The sequence below is a fragment of the Calypte anna genome, chromosome 4 (assembly GCF_003957555.1).
Source record: "Calypte anna isolate BGI_N300 chromosome 4, bCalAnn1_v1.p, whole genome shotgun sequence".
Classification (NCBI taxonomy): domain Eukaryota; kingdom Metazoa; phylum Chordata; class Aves; order Apodiformes; family Trochilidae; genus Calypte; species Calypte anna.
In genome coordinates, this window is record NC_044247.1 from 11,295,223 (window position 1) to 11,309,568 (window position 14,346).

Sequence of the window (14,346 nt, forward strand, 5' to 3'; positions counted from 1 at the left end):
CAACTTTCTTTTCAGAGATCTTAATCCAGGATTTTTAAGATACTGCTTCCCCCATCAGTCAAAAAATAAAGACATTTGCTTATGGGGTAGCAGCAAGACTTCTTCCACTCTGCATTTCCACACACAAGACCCCCAGCAGAGGGGCAGGGGAGGAGTTAAACCTCAAGAAGTCAAAAGAAGGGGATGGCAGCACCAGAGCTGTTGCCAGAAGAGGCACCAAACCTCACTCAGTTCTTTTTTGGAGCCAACCTAACAGCCTGAGCAGGGAAAAAAACACTCAATGCAAATAAAGTTTCCAGCTGCTGAGCACTGGGTGAGGTGTTTGCCTTCAGGAGTGTCAGACTTACACGTGTCCTCTCTCAAAACCAAGGAGCTGAGCTTGATCTAACACCGAGCTGGCTGACTACCCCCCAAGTGCTCTGCTCTAGGGCCCCGGGGCTCCAGGAGAAGCAGAATTCCCTCCTCCCTTCTCGGGATTTCTGCAAACAGCCCCACAGGGAGCCCTGCTGGATTAAGGAGCAACTTTGCTCCTAAAGCAGCCTGGTGTCTTTGGGCACCAGCTTGACCCCCAGCTCCCTCAAACATCAAACCCTGCCCATCCTCCAGATGCAGGGACTCAGCCCAGGCTGCTCCAACCTCACCTCCTCCTCTGGGGAACCACCAGAGGGACCACTAGGGAAGACCAGCTCATAACTGGGCCCATGTACATTCCAGCTGGGTGAATTAGGGGTATGGACAAGCACTTTCTTGAGCTCCAAAGGCTGCTCTCTGAGCATGTGCTGGCCCCTTCTTGCACCAGCATATGTATGACTTGGGGTGGGTGCATGGAAGTCAAAGATGGAGAAACTCCTCCAGTCACACAGAGCTGTGTTTTGGGGTGTTCAAGCCAGCTCCCCTTGCTGAGAAGGAGACATTTGTGCCAGCACAGGGAAAGGCACAAGGCTGGGAGGGAAGCAGGGGATGCAGGACTGCCTCTCCCCAGCAATACTGTCTCTAACCATGGCCTCAAGCTGCTCCTGTCTCAGGCCTCTGCTCCATTCAGCATCAGGAAGGATTTGCAAGTGCAAATAACTCCCACCTCAGGGTTATTTGTTTTCTAGTTTCTTTTATGACTACACTATTGAAGGCAGCCAAAATAAACGGATCTTGCAAAAAATCAAGCTTCCAGACCTAAGCCTCCTCTTATCTTGCTTTAGATGACGAGGCACAGAAACACTGATGTGATGCAAAGCCAAAGCTGTAACCACCCCACAGACCCCCAGACCCATCACAATCAGGGGGAAAACACCCCCCTTACAATACAAAATAAATCTGACCCTTGGCAATTTTCTAAGCCAATTTCGTGGCATTTGACTTTCATAAGCCTGAAAACTGCTGGGCTGGTCCAAAACCAACAGAGAGACAGCTTCCTAGTGCTGGAATACAGGCTCCATTATCTGGGTTATCCCTAACAAAGCACAAAGCAGCAGCAGAACACCAACTCCTCCTTTACCCCAGGCAGTTCTCTCTGCAGCAGCCGTGGAGCTTGGCAGCGGGGCTGGGCTTCCCTGCATCCCAACTCTGAGAAGGGTTAAAGAAAATCGGAGAGATCCACCTTTCCAAGAGCCAGGATAAAACTCCATCACTCCTGATGCAGGGAAAGCTGACAAAGGAGGGAAGTAGAGGCTGCAGTGCCCTGCAGGCAGCACCAGGTTTCCGAGGCTTCTCTACCTGGGAGAAGAAGCCACAAAGCCCAACGCCTGCTCAACAAATCTGCCCCGGGGCTGGAATGAACTCGTGATTGGATCAGCCAGAGCAGCTCAAGTGACTCCTCCTATCCGAGCAATGTTTGCTGCAGGACAGCAGAACTCTGACAACAAACCTGTTGGCACGAATTTGCCTCATTAATCACCGGTGGTGTTCAAGCTGTCTGCTGGGAGGGCAGAGGACTGAGCTTCAAGAAACCTCCTGCAACCTCTTCCCATTTGCCCCCCCGATGCCATCCCCGGGCTCGGATCTGGTACCAAGTGCCTGAAACTCCTCCATTCCCATTGGGAAATGTCCAACCACCACCCCCAACCTGGAGCAGCCCCACAGCCACCAGCTCCCCCTCCCCATCACTCATCAGGGGGCTCCCTGCCACCACTCTGTGTCCCTTTTCCCAGCAGTGCCAGCCGGGTGAGCTGTGCCAAAGGGGATTTGCTTCCTTCCTTCAGCCCTGGGGTGCTCCATGGGCAACTGGGAGAGGAGCTGAGCAGAGGGCAGGCTCCAGCAACACCTCTCTTCCTGGCACCACTGTTGGATGTGCTGCTGGTGTCCCTCCAGCCCCAGCACCTCACTCTGCTCTCTTACCTGAGGCATGAAAAAGTTTTGGGAAATGGAAGCTTTTGCTATATGGAAGTTAAAAAAAAACAAGTTTTTAAGTCTAAGCTAACTCTGTCACAGACTCCTTGGACAATTTTGCCCCTCAGAGCTTCCTTTCCTAAGATGTTAGTTGGCAGGAATATTTTTTTTTTTCCAAATCACTGCTTATTTACTTTGTTTGGCTTAGGGATCATTTCTGGCTGTTACTACATAGAGGGCTCCAGGACAGGTCTCTGTTGTCCATGTAATGTTGGCAGCAACTACACACAGGTGGCTGTGGTGTTGTGTCAGCTCCAACAGCTCCCACCCTGCCACCTCCCAGCTCCATGGTCTGAACAGCACTTGGCCAACACTTCCTGGGGAAGCAGCTTGAGGAAAGAGCCTGGGATTACCACACACCACAGACAGCTCAGCAGAAGCTTCCAGTTCAGGGGCTTCACTGACACAGCTGCTGTTGTAATGATTTTCCCAAAATCTGTGGATTTATGGTGGTGCTGAGGAGCCAGCACAGCAAAGAGAGTAGAGAGGGAAAACATTTTTTTGTTTGTTTGGCCAACAGGAGCTGAACTTTGGTTAGGAAAGGAGTTAAATGCATGGGCAAGCATTGCAGGAGGCTCCTGTGGTTTGCAATGAAAGGAAGGTTATTTCCTGTCTGTTTAGCACACAGAGAGACTCATTAACTGACAAGCCTAAAGGTTTACAGCATTAATTGTTGTTTCACTGCTTTATACTGCCAGCATTCATTAGCTTTAAATAAAAAACTACTTTAAGAAGAAATGGAATATAACTACCAGGATCCCACGCCCAATCCAGGTGCTGCTGTTCTGTATTAGTTTCTATCCTCAAAGAACTCATACACCACAGACATTATTTAGCAAAAAATGTCTTTTTGATGACTTCTGTTTAAAACTACAGGGAACAACAGTCTGTACTGGCATCAGTCTTCTCACCAGTTAATTTCCCTGGGTAAGACTTCAAGTTCCTGTCCCCCTGGGGGCCCTACATCTCCTCTTTATTTTAATGCAGACCTGGCCAAAATATTTTAACTGCAGAAAATGTGTCTTTAAGGGGGAGAAGAACTGAAACCTCCCAGGAAGTGGCCACATCGCAGTTTCAAATGTTTTCAGTAGCTGAAGCAATACAGGAGATGGCCAACTTCTGCTTGCAAATAAGACAGGAAGGCCAAGGCCTGGGGGCTTGCTCTCAAGAGGAGTTCTCAGGAGACATCCTGAAGGCATTTTTTTACAGGAATTTAAAAAACCAGAGCATTTTCCAGCACAGCAAGGCCCTATCCATCAGGAAGCTGCTCTTAGCCAGTGTTTTGATGCAGCCAGAAGGGAAGTGCCACCTTCCAGCCCAGACCAACAGCACCAAACCAACCTGAAGGGTTGCACCAGCTGACCCTTGGACTCTCTTCCAACCTTACATTCCACAATCTGGATGATGCCCAAGCCCTGGTGGCAGGCATGGCCACTGACACAGCCATGACCTGGAGGGCACCTTGCAACCCCCACACTAAATTTTTTAGATCACTTGTGCTATCTTGGTTTTGTCTTTTTCTAAACTGGTGACTTCCTTCTGCCTCCATGCAAGCCCCAGCATCTGCATACCACAATCAGAAACCAAGGCAAATCCACATTGCCTTTTATTTTTTAAAGGATTAAGGCCCCCAGCTGTTTATTCACTGTCAGATGGAGTTCTCCAGGCCTCCTGGTAAAGAGCCAAAATAGCCTCATTCCCCTGATGTTCTTCAGTCCCAGCCTGATGCTCCATGGCTGGCAGTGGGAGCTGACAGCTACCCTGACACCTTCCAAGCTGCTAATTTTGGTCCCAAATCATCACATGGAAGACCTGGGCAGGCTGACCAGCTGCTCCTGAGTTTATCCAGGTGGCAATTCCTGGAAGGAACATTCCCCAAGGCAGCTTTATGGACCTACTTGGATCTCTTCGCAGCACCCATGACCCAAGACTCAGTCTTCTGTGAGTGGAAGGAAGGCTCTCACAGCTGCCTGCTGGTGCATTTCCATGGCATGAAAGGAGGCAGAAATTTAAAGAAAGATTGCTAAAGTACCCAAGTTTATTGGACTGAGCCACCAGAACCAGGAGACTTGCTTATCTGCATTACAGGGCAGAATTTCTATATCTTAATCAGGATTATCAGGTCACCAACAAGTAAATTGTCCCCTTTTTTTTCTCCTCACAAACACTGTTTCCTGCCTAGGGACAAAAAAAATTAACACCCTACATCCATTATCCATAAATCAGCTTCATTTGAACTTCACTTCTATCTGTGTCCACGGAGAAAAGGTTTAGGATGTATTTAAATTCATTCCCAGAGCTATTTTGCTGCTCTCCATTCTGCCAGTTGCTCTGCAGCTGCTGCTCTGTCTGAGTCCATTTGCACCCCGTGCAGAGGAATGATCTGGGATGAGAGGCATTAAGTATTTCCTAAGGAGTAAAATCTTGTCCTGCTGCAGTCCATGGCAAACCTCCTGGTGACATTAGCACAGCCAAAGGTTGATCCCAGGAGGTGAATACAGATGTGCTGTTTGAACCTGCAAACCACTGCCCATAAAAATGGGGGTTTATGTGAAAACTGTTGATTTTCCCCAGGGGCTGCCTGTTTGCTGTTGACATGGAGCTTTGCCAGCATCTTCTGGCCTATGCCTAAGGCAGCAGGGGCTCTGATACACCTACCTTATTCCCTAGGTCAGCATTATGCCAGCATCTGCTGTTCATGCTGCAAAATGCTGTTGGTTTGGAGTCACCTGCTGTCCCTGTCACCTAACACTGATGTTTTGAATGTAAGAAACACTGATGAGGAGCTGCATGCAGAGCAGCCATGCTCCCTCCTGCAAGCTCTCACTGACACCTCCCTGTCCACCCAAGAGAAAACAGAGTGAACCAAACTGCAGTTATTCAGAAGGAAATCAAGAGGGGAATATTATTCTTTTTTTCTTTTTTTCTGGTCTCTCAGATGCAGGGCACATAGTTGAAAGTTCTCCCGTATCTACAGTCTCTCACAGCATCTCTGAGTTGAAAGCAGAGAGAGGTTAGATTTTCAGTCACATTAGTTATAAAACAGATAAGATGTCATAGTACACCTCAACATCCAGAGTCTTACTTGTAACAACTACCAACTTAAAACCAAACCAGCACACCCCAAAACACCTACATTCTTTACTCTTTTCCATTAAACTTTTTTTTCTTGGGCATGTTCTCACATTTTTCAATGTAAAATGCTAATGTAGTTTTAGGAGCAGAGCCAAATTTCAGCCCAGAAGAGAACAACAGCTTCACTGGGTCAGATCCAACACTTGTCTACCTGTTTCCAGTGGCCAGAGATCCCAGGGAAGAGCAAGCCAGCAGGTTGAAGTTCACACCACGTGAGCATTTCTCAGACTCCAATAATCTGCAGGTTTGAGTCAGAGGTGTAGTGATTATGTGTAATAGACTTTAATAGACTTTCCTCCTTAATTTGTCTCACTGCTTCCTGAGCTCAGGCATTTTTCTGCCATTCACAAGGCTCTCTGGCAGGAGTTTCTCCATTAAACTCCATGTTGTCAAACAAAGTGCTTCATTTATTCTGAACCTGCCACCTGCCAGGCTCACTTGCTCTCCCCCCCTTGTTACATTAAGAAAAGTTATGAACAATCACTTCCTATTTCTTCACCCAGGCCTGACTTGATTTTATCACTTTTCCTACTTTTTCAGCTCTTTCTTGCTCAGCTACAGAATCCCATTTCCCACTAAAGTGATCACCTCACCCTACTTAGTATTTTCCTCTCTTTTTTATATCATTTAAAGACAACACTTCCAGCCTATTAAAGATGCAGACTTATACAATGGTATTTTATTTCCATTTGCCCTCTCTCACCCCAAAAATTCCTGACATCTGGGGGTCTATGATCGCTCATAGGATATTTTTGTAGAATTACCTCTTCCTGCTCCAAGACCTCTTTGCCAAACACTGAGCTTAAACCTTACTCTTGCACAGGACAATGATTATTTCTTCCCACTTTTCCACCTGGGACAGCTACAGCAAGCAGCTGTGTCCCTGCACAACTCTGCAACCCCACTTCACCAGCAGCCTGGTCACCTCCCCTTTTTTCCAGATCTCCCAGGTTAGAGCTCACATATCTGCAGGATCTCCTGATAACTGGGCCTAGACCTGGACACTTCTGCTTATTGCCAAAGCTACCTATAAATTCCAAAGTCTTGATTGTTATCTGGTTCCTATAACTGGTGTGTAATCAAGTATGGAAGCCAAAAGGAAAAAAATAAAGTAGTCCTTTCCTTTTACCCCCTACAGTGGCTTAGCTTCTTTATGGGGGGGAAAAAATTAACCTGGCCAAAGCTTGTCCAAAACTTTGTGGAGTGCAGGGATTCAGTATGAAGGGCTCCCCATGATTCATGTACTCAGTGGTTGCTCCAGATAACCCAACTGTGAGGCACAGCTTTCTGCTCCCAACAGCCCTGGGATTCTTGTCTGGTTCTCTCTCTGGCCACATGTCAGCTGGGAAAGTCTAACAAGGAATAACATCAATTTGTCCAGCCCAGGAAGAGAGCTTGTAGCTTCCAGATTTCCCTGAGATCCTTTTCTAAACCACTGCTGCCTTCGGTTCCTTTCTTCACTCTGACACCTTAGCAAGTCAAACCCTGAGTCTCTCAACAAGTTGTAGTTAAAATTTTATACTTGAGCACCTTTAAAGGGGGCAGAGTTGATGCATGGAAAAAAGAGCTCAAAACCCCTAAACTTTAGGTAGGTAATTAAAGAACTCCAATCAACACAGCCACTGCTCACTGGGAAACCAAGCCCACCAGGAAGGGTTGTAAGTCAGGATGCAAAGACTCCTTCAGCTGCATCCAGGCAGCAAGCACTAAGGTTAGTCAGGCCCCAGGGTGATGTTAACCCTTCATGTTGGCTCCTGGGAACTTTAACCCCTTTACAACCTCCAAAGTTCAGAAATCAGGGCTTGACAGTCAGCTGGAGGTGCTGCCCTGGAAAGGACATGCTCCTGGACAAAGGCTTTTTTCTGGGACAAGAGTAGATAGGCATTACAGTTAAAATCCTTTTCATCATAAACCAAGGGTCCCCCCTGAATGAGATTGGGGCTAAACAAACATTGCTAACACTGTTTTCCTGTTTGAGGAGAAACATTCTTGAATAGGGCAATATTGATACACGTTGGTGACTTGGTTTGGGTTTCCAGATCAGTGATCAGGGCCAGATCAGCAGTTCCAGGGCAGCAGCTCAGGAGTTGGAGAACTTCCTGGATGAAGAACAGCTGGGTAATGCAGAGCTCATCCATCTCTGGCTATGACAGATGCACCTTAGCTCTCCTTTTTATCATATACAGGAATAGTTCAGTTTCTGTTTGAGCGTGAACAGATGAAATCTATCACTGTTTGTTTACTGACATTTGTCTGAGTTTTGGCATCCACGTTACACTCCCCCCAATTCACTGACTTCTCAAGGAATTTTCCATGTGTTACTTTAATGCCTTGAAGGAAAAGAAAAATTACTTGCTCAACTCTACAAGTATTTACTAAAAAAGCAGAGGCACTTAGCATTGACACAGCACTGTAAGGATCATACCTTGAGCAGTTCAGGGTTCAAGCAAGTGAGTGCAAGCTGATGGCATTCAGCTTCTACCCAAAGTCTGCCTTTTTCCCCCCAAGAAGCACATGAAGAAGACACAATCTCAATACACCATCTCAAAATAAACATTACCATACCTGTGTATATAATCTACAAATATTCTCAGCAAAAAGCCTCTCCAGCCTTAACTGGGAAACCATCTCTCTCGTGCTGTCAGAAAACTCTTTATATTTAAGCACAGCAGAATGTTTTGGGTTTTTTTTTTTTGACATACTAAAACTATGCAACAACTGCAGCAAATTTTATCTCTGCTGCTATCAAATATTTGAGTGTAATATTTTAAGAAAAACATTTGACTTCTCTAGGGTTTTGAGCAATGGCTTTAAGAAAACAAAAACCAGGAGGCAGATGGAACACATCCTAGCTGACTGCCTCACAAGATTCACGTTACGTGTTTTTGTCTTCCACCCTGAGAGCTCTATTCAGAACAATTCTACCATTTGCTGAGAGAAGTTTGGCTGACACCTGGGTATCCAAGAAGCACTTCATGTGCATTGTGTTTACACAAGAGACGGGTTTTAAAAATCCAATACCAAGCCTACCAACAAGTCAGTTCTCACCTAGAATATATAAACTGAATGAGCTAAGTATCCCAAAACCACATCCACATGCATGATTTGGTTTTTAAACTACAGATGCAGCTTGTTCTCCCCATACTACGTGCCTTTACCTAAACTTGCATCATATTAGAAGGACTATTTCTAAAAGATTCATATTAGGATTTCCCGCAGTGAGAGGCAGAGCCATCAGGACCGAGGGAAATGTCTCGGCAGCACCAAAACGCTTTGCTTGCCACTGCTCGGGGCTTCCGCCACCCCAGCTGTAACCGCACGCATCCGGGCTTTGACAACACATTTGCAACCTTGAAGGGAGCTGCAGAACCAAAGCACACTTGAGATACAGGCTGATAAAAAAATGCTGGCTGCCAAGAAGCCCCTCCTGCTGTGGCTGTGGTTGCCCTGGGCCAGGCTCCAGCCCTGCACCACCGGTCTGTGTGCACGGCAAAGCAAACGCTGCTCACAAACCTCAAAGCCACCGCGAACAGAAAGCTCCCAGAGTTTCTCAGCCTCTCTGAAGATGGCAATATTTGCATTTGTTGTGATTAGCAGAGGAGAAGGCTCTGGATAAACTTAAATGCAAAATATAAGGGGTTCTTTTTGTACAATCTCTATCTCTCCATGTATTACTTCACTTGCGACTGCTTCAGAAGGATGAAGCAGCTCCAGCCTTCCCAGAGCTGGGAGACAGAAACAAAGCTAGTGACTACACAGTTCCCAGTTGCTCTTCTCCCTCAGCTGCAACCTGTAAGCCTCCAAAAAGTACTTTTCACTGGCTTTATATCATCAGAAGCACCAGAAAGTGGTCCTGTGCCTTACTGGGTTCTATGGGGAAAAACAAGAGAGTAATTGCAAGAAAACATTTACTCTGCAGACCACAGGCCACTTTCCTTTTCATTTCCTAGTAGGTGGGGAGGAGAAGACCTAGATCCTTTCCCAAGCAAGAAAACAATACAACAAAAACATGAACCTCCCCACATCCCTAACTTTGGGAATAAAAAAATAAACTGAAGTTTCCTTTCCTCTCTACCCCCATCCCTAAACAGCAGTGAGCCAGATGTGTAGCATGGGTCTCTGACACAGATTCTGGAGATCATCTCCTATTTTTTGCCATGTCTGCAGTTACAGCAGGAGGTGGGGAAGGAAAACCACCCCTGCAGCCATCAAAACGAGTGAGGGGAGAGAGCCTGGAGAGATGGAAGCATGGGCTGACAACCACAAACATGAAATGCCTGGCTCTGAGGAGCAGTCTGGACACCAGAGGTTTGATGCAGCAGTTTCCATAGCCCCCAGCACTGGCAGCAGCCCACGGGAGAGCTCGGCTCACCATCTCCAGTGCTGGCATTTCCATAGCCACAGCCTCCAGGTTTCATCCATGCTCTCCCTGAGCTTGCAAGGAGATGTGGGGTGATCAGACACAATTCTCTTGGACAAAGTCCGTAGGCAAGCCCGGTGTGGTTGTTGGCAACAAATGCACATTAGTAAGGCTGAGAAGAATTTAAACAGCTGGCTCCTTTCCACACGGGATCAATAAAACTGGTAATCCAACTGCCTGCAGGAAGACACACACCAAGTGCTTCTGGTGCTGCAGGAAAACCGAGGCAACCTCTTACCCAGAGAAGGATCCAATACCTGAATGCTAAGGGAGAAAATCACAGACTGGATTTGTGCGTCTCAGCTTCTTCCCTCCTTCTATTCTTTTCCTTCCAGGAGCAAGAGTCTAATTACCCTGTGGCCTCTCCTCGTTTTCTCTCCTGAAGGATTCCAGTAGAAGTCTGCAGTCACCACTCTCCCAGCTTCTGCAGCCCCTGCTCCAGTCAATGCTTGGGTGCTCCTGAACATGATCTGTCATTTTAGGTTTGTAGCCCCCAACGCTGTCTCCCAGGAAGGCAAAGCGTGCACTCAGCTGTACAGCATGCTGAAAGGCTCCCGGGCAGAAACTACACCTGGATATTCCCATGTTTGATACCTACAGCTCATCTTCATAATTACAATCCCCTGCATCTCCCTGTGCTCCAGCGCACAGCTCACTGGCACAACACTCAGACTGAGAAAGATTAAAGAGTAGAGGCAATTTTCCATTCAAGACTCCCAAATGCAGCAGGAACCAGTGCTGGAAGGATGGAACTGAGATTTTCAGGGTGGTTTTCAAATAAGAGGCCAGACCAAGACTGCAATCATCATATTTTGGGTGAGCCCTTAACTATAAACTTCCAGTTTATTCAGTTATCTCTGTTTATGAGAACCATGGCAATGAACCACCCCAAGCCAACATCACCTTTTACCTTTACCACACAGACTATAAAGCCAACCCTAGGATCAAGTACAAATAAACAGAGGAGTTCCCAACCAATAACACAAACCAGAGATAATGCTGAGCATTAACTCCTCATGCTGGAAAACCTATCAAGGGGCAGCTCAGCAGTCACTGAAACACCCATGCCCCAACTCTGACTGACACATACATGAGAATTAAGTCAACTTCACCAAAAATCCTTTGAAACTTCCTTGTAAAAATGCCTTTGCTCCATAAGGTATTTTTTCCTCACAGATACATACTACTGAGTATAAACTCCATGGAGAACTGTGCCTCAGGGGAACATTTTAAACACTGTGATGTGGCAAATAATACTGCATAACAAAGTGTGACTTTGCCAATAAAAGACCACAAAATTTGGGCACCCTCCAAGACTTACAGCCCCAGGCTGGGAGGTGTGAAGCAAGCTCAACCCCTTTTCCCTTCAGTGGGAGATGATGCTTTCCAGAGTCTCACAAAAGCTTTGCCAACTTACAGAAACAGGGTGGTTGTTTTCTAGGAAGGAGGAGATTTCATACTTATTTCTGGTTTGCTTCTACTCAAGCAAATTAGCCTTTAAGAAACCAAAATAAACACAGTGCTGGTGTCACTGGCAGTTGCAACACTGACTTAGCAGGAGTGAAAGCCCTGTTTACAGGGCTGATGTTAAACAGCTCAGTTACTTTGCTGGAAACAGCTTTGACTCCACTCCATCTCTCTGCAGCAACCTCCTCTGCTCTCAGTTTTCCATTCCCCAAGTGGTTTATTTCAAATTCAGCACACAGAAAAGCTTGGTCTACCAAGCAAAGCCCTCACCAGTGGCTTAAGACACCCCCCCCAACCTATTCCCACCAAGCACATTTCCCTCCAGATCAGTGCCTCTCTGCCTTCCTTCAGGTTGAAACACCAATTTAAATTCTTATACCAGAAAGAAAACAGCTACTCAGTGAGGTACTCAGCTGCTGCCTGCCAACAGAAACACCCTCGATGTACTCAGTAAACTGAGAATGTGCAATTCCTGCTCATTACAAGATTACTTGAGCTGTACTAGCTTTAGACACAGGCATGAGTGTGTATATGTATATATATGTCATAAAACTGGCAATTATGTGAGCGTTACACTCGAATTCCACACAAACAGACTATGCCAATGCTATGTGCCAATTCCAGAGGCAAGGATGCACAAAGAAGCCTGAAAGGCAGCACTTAGTCAGAATGGAGCCTTGCAATCCCCACAAGGATGAGACAGCAGCACAGAAACCACTAAGCTAATAATTAAAAGCCTAAATTCAGAAACAGGAAAACACAGTCAGGGTTGAGATCACTGCTTGCAACCCTGGAGCTTGGTATCACCAGAGAGGCAGAAATCAATAGCTGCCATTAAGAGGTCACAGATAAAAATCTATAGCAACAGAATCAGTCGACTTGAAACCTATTCACAGTTGTATTAGAAAGGAAAAATTACTTTTTCAATCTGCTACTGGCTGGTTCTTTCCTTCCAGATCATCATTTTGCATAAACCCAGCAGAAAAAACCCGTTGGACCCCCCTTGTAGATGAAATCACCCTCCAGAGTAGTTGAAGACAACTCTCCAGAGCAGCATCAGATAAATCATCTGCTCTTCACAACCAGCAGCAGCACGTCGGTGTCAGCCTTGACATCAAGATTAACAAAAGTGACAGAGGAAGAGAGGGACAGCAGGACCACCCAAGGCGCAGGCTCCTGTGCCATCTGCACTCTGTCACTGCAGGGCTCAGTCTCTGTCATTAGAGCTAAACGAGGGGTTACAGCATCACCAGAAAAGCTTCCCAACGGGGCATTTTATCTGCTGAAGACCGTAGACTTCCAACAGAGAAGAATTCAGTGTGGGTTGTTTTGTGGTTTTTTTTTTTATCTTCTATATATCACTTTCCTCTGAAAGTTTGGGAACCTGCACCTGAAGCACGCAGCCCCGAGCTACGTGAAAGATCATCACAGAGCCACAGCTCAGGCTCTTTACCCACTTACAGTAAAAGTCACTCACCATTAACTGCAATTGGTGGCATTTTCTGCATCTCTGGCATTCTGTAGGTCTCCAGTACATTCATCCCAAGCGTGACAACATCCCTTGGGTTTTAGACTCCAAGCATCTTTCACACAGATCCAAAACAAACTGGAGAATCTTGAGGACACTAGAGCTCTGATCTACATCTGAACCTAAGCACAAACCCCCAGGTTTTTTGTTCCATTTATCATTTTGCTTCGGGAAAGCACAATCTTCTGTCTGAGCTCTGCCCACAACTCGCTGGGGCCAGGAGAAGCAAAACTCAGCATTCCCACATGGCCAAAAACTGCAGCTACTCGGCCAGTGGCCACACACGCCTGCCACCAACTAAACTCATCCAAACCCAACACCGAGATGGAGGGGGGGGGAACACACAATCCAGAAATAAACTTCAAGAATAACAGAACAAAAAAAGCAAACAAAAGAACACCCCACAAACATTGCTGGATTTGCCTTCCCCTTACAGGATGAGGGGTGCAAACGCCTACCACCCACTCGGGAGCTGCTGAAGCCATCCCGGGTGTGGGAGCAGCTCACAGAACTCACGAACAAGCTAAGAAATCACCCTAGAAATTACATTTTATTCTCGACGGCCAGCTGCAGCACACAGCTCCCTGCAAGCGCTGGCTGCTTCTGTCTGTGTCCAACAAGGGGGGAGAAGCCTGGCAGCCCCAAACCTCTCCTCAGGCACCCCCAAACCTCTCTTCAAGCAGCCCCAAAACCTCTCCTCGGGCTGTCCCCAAACCTCTCCTCGGGCAGCCCCAAAACCTCTCCTCGGGCAGCCCCAAAACCTCTCCTCGGGCAGCCCAAAACATCTCCTCAGGCTGCCCCCAAACATCTCCTCAGGCAGCCCGGCCGCAGCCCGCCATCCCCGGGCGAAGGAAACCCGCACCCACCCTTGCCCCCAGCCCGGTACAACTTTCCCGGAGCTTCCCTTACCGCCGTGGAGCCGGAGGAGGAGGCGATGTAGACCTTGATGACCATGTTGGGGGGGACGAGGCGGCGGCGGGAGCAGCGGGATGCTGAGCCGGGCAGGGTGGGTGTGTGCGGGCGGCACGGCGAGGAGCAGGGCTGGGGCTGAAGCGGCGGGAGGGAAGGAGGGAGGGGAGGGAAGGAGGGAGGCTGTGGGAGGCCTCGCTCCGCCTCGCCGCGCTCACTGGGCTGCCGGCCCAGCCGTCACCGCCTCCCGGAAGAGGGGAAAAAATGGTTAAAGAAAAAAAAATTAATAAAAAATAAATAAATAATAAAGGAATAAAGAAAGGGGCGAGGCGAGTTCTCGACGAACCACGCGAGAGGTGCGGGGGAAAGGGGCGGCAGCGCCATGGCGGCGGGAAGCCCCGCTGAGGCGACGCGGGGGTCCGGGCGGGGCCGCCGCCTGAGGGAACGGGGGTGCGGGGAGGGGGGGTGCGGGGAAGCGCGGTGGCCCCCAGGCCCTGCGGGGAGG

General features: G+C 47.7%; 1 protein-coding gene across 1 annotated transcript in view; it reads right to left on the minus strand.

The window, feature by feature from the left end:
• Positions 1-14,096, minus strand: part of SH3BGRL (SH3 domain binding glutamate rich protein like) — a 31,778-nt gene extending 17,682 nt beyond the window's left edge. The window contains exon 1 of the mRNA XM_030449159.1: positions 13,842-14,096. Coding sequence (XP_030305019.1) covers positions 13,842-13,886 — 45 coding nt within the window. The 5' untranslated portion in view covers positions 13,887-14,096. The remainder of the gene's footprint in view (positions 1-13,841) is intronic.
• Between the last annotated feature and the right edge of the window lie 250 nt (positions 14,097-14,346).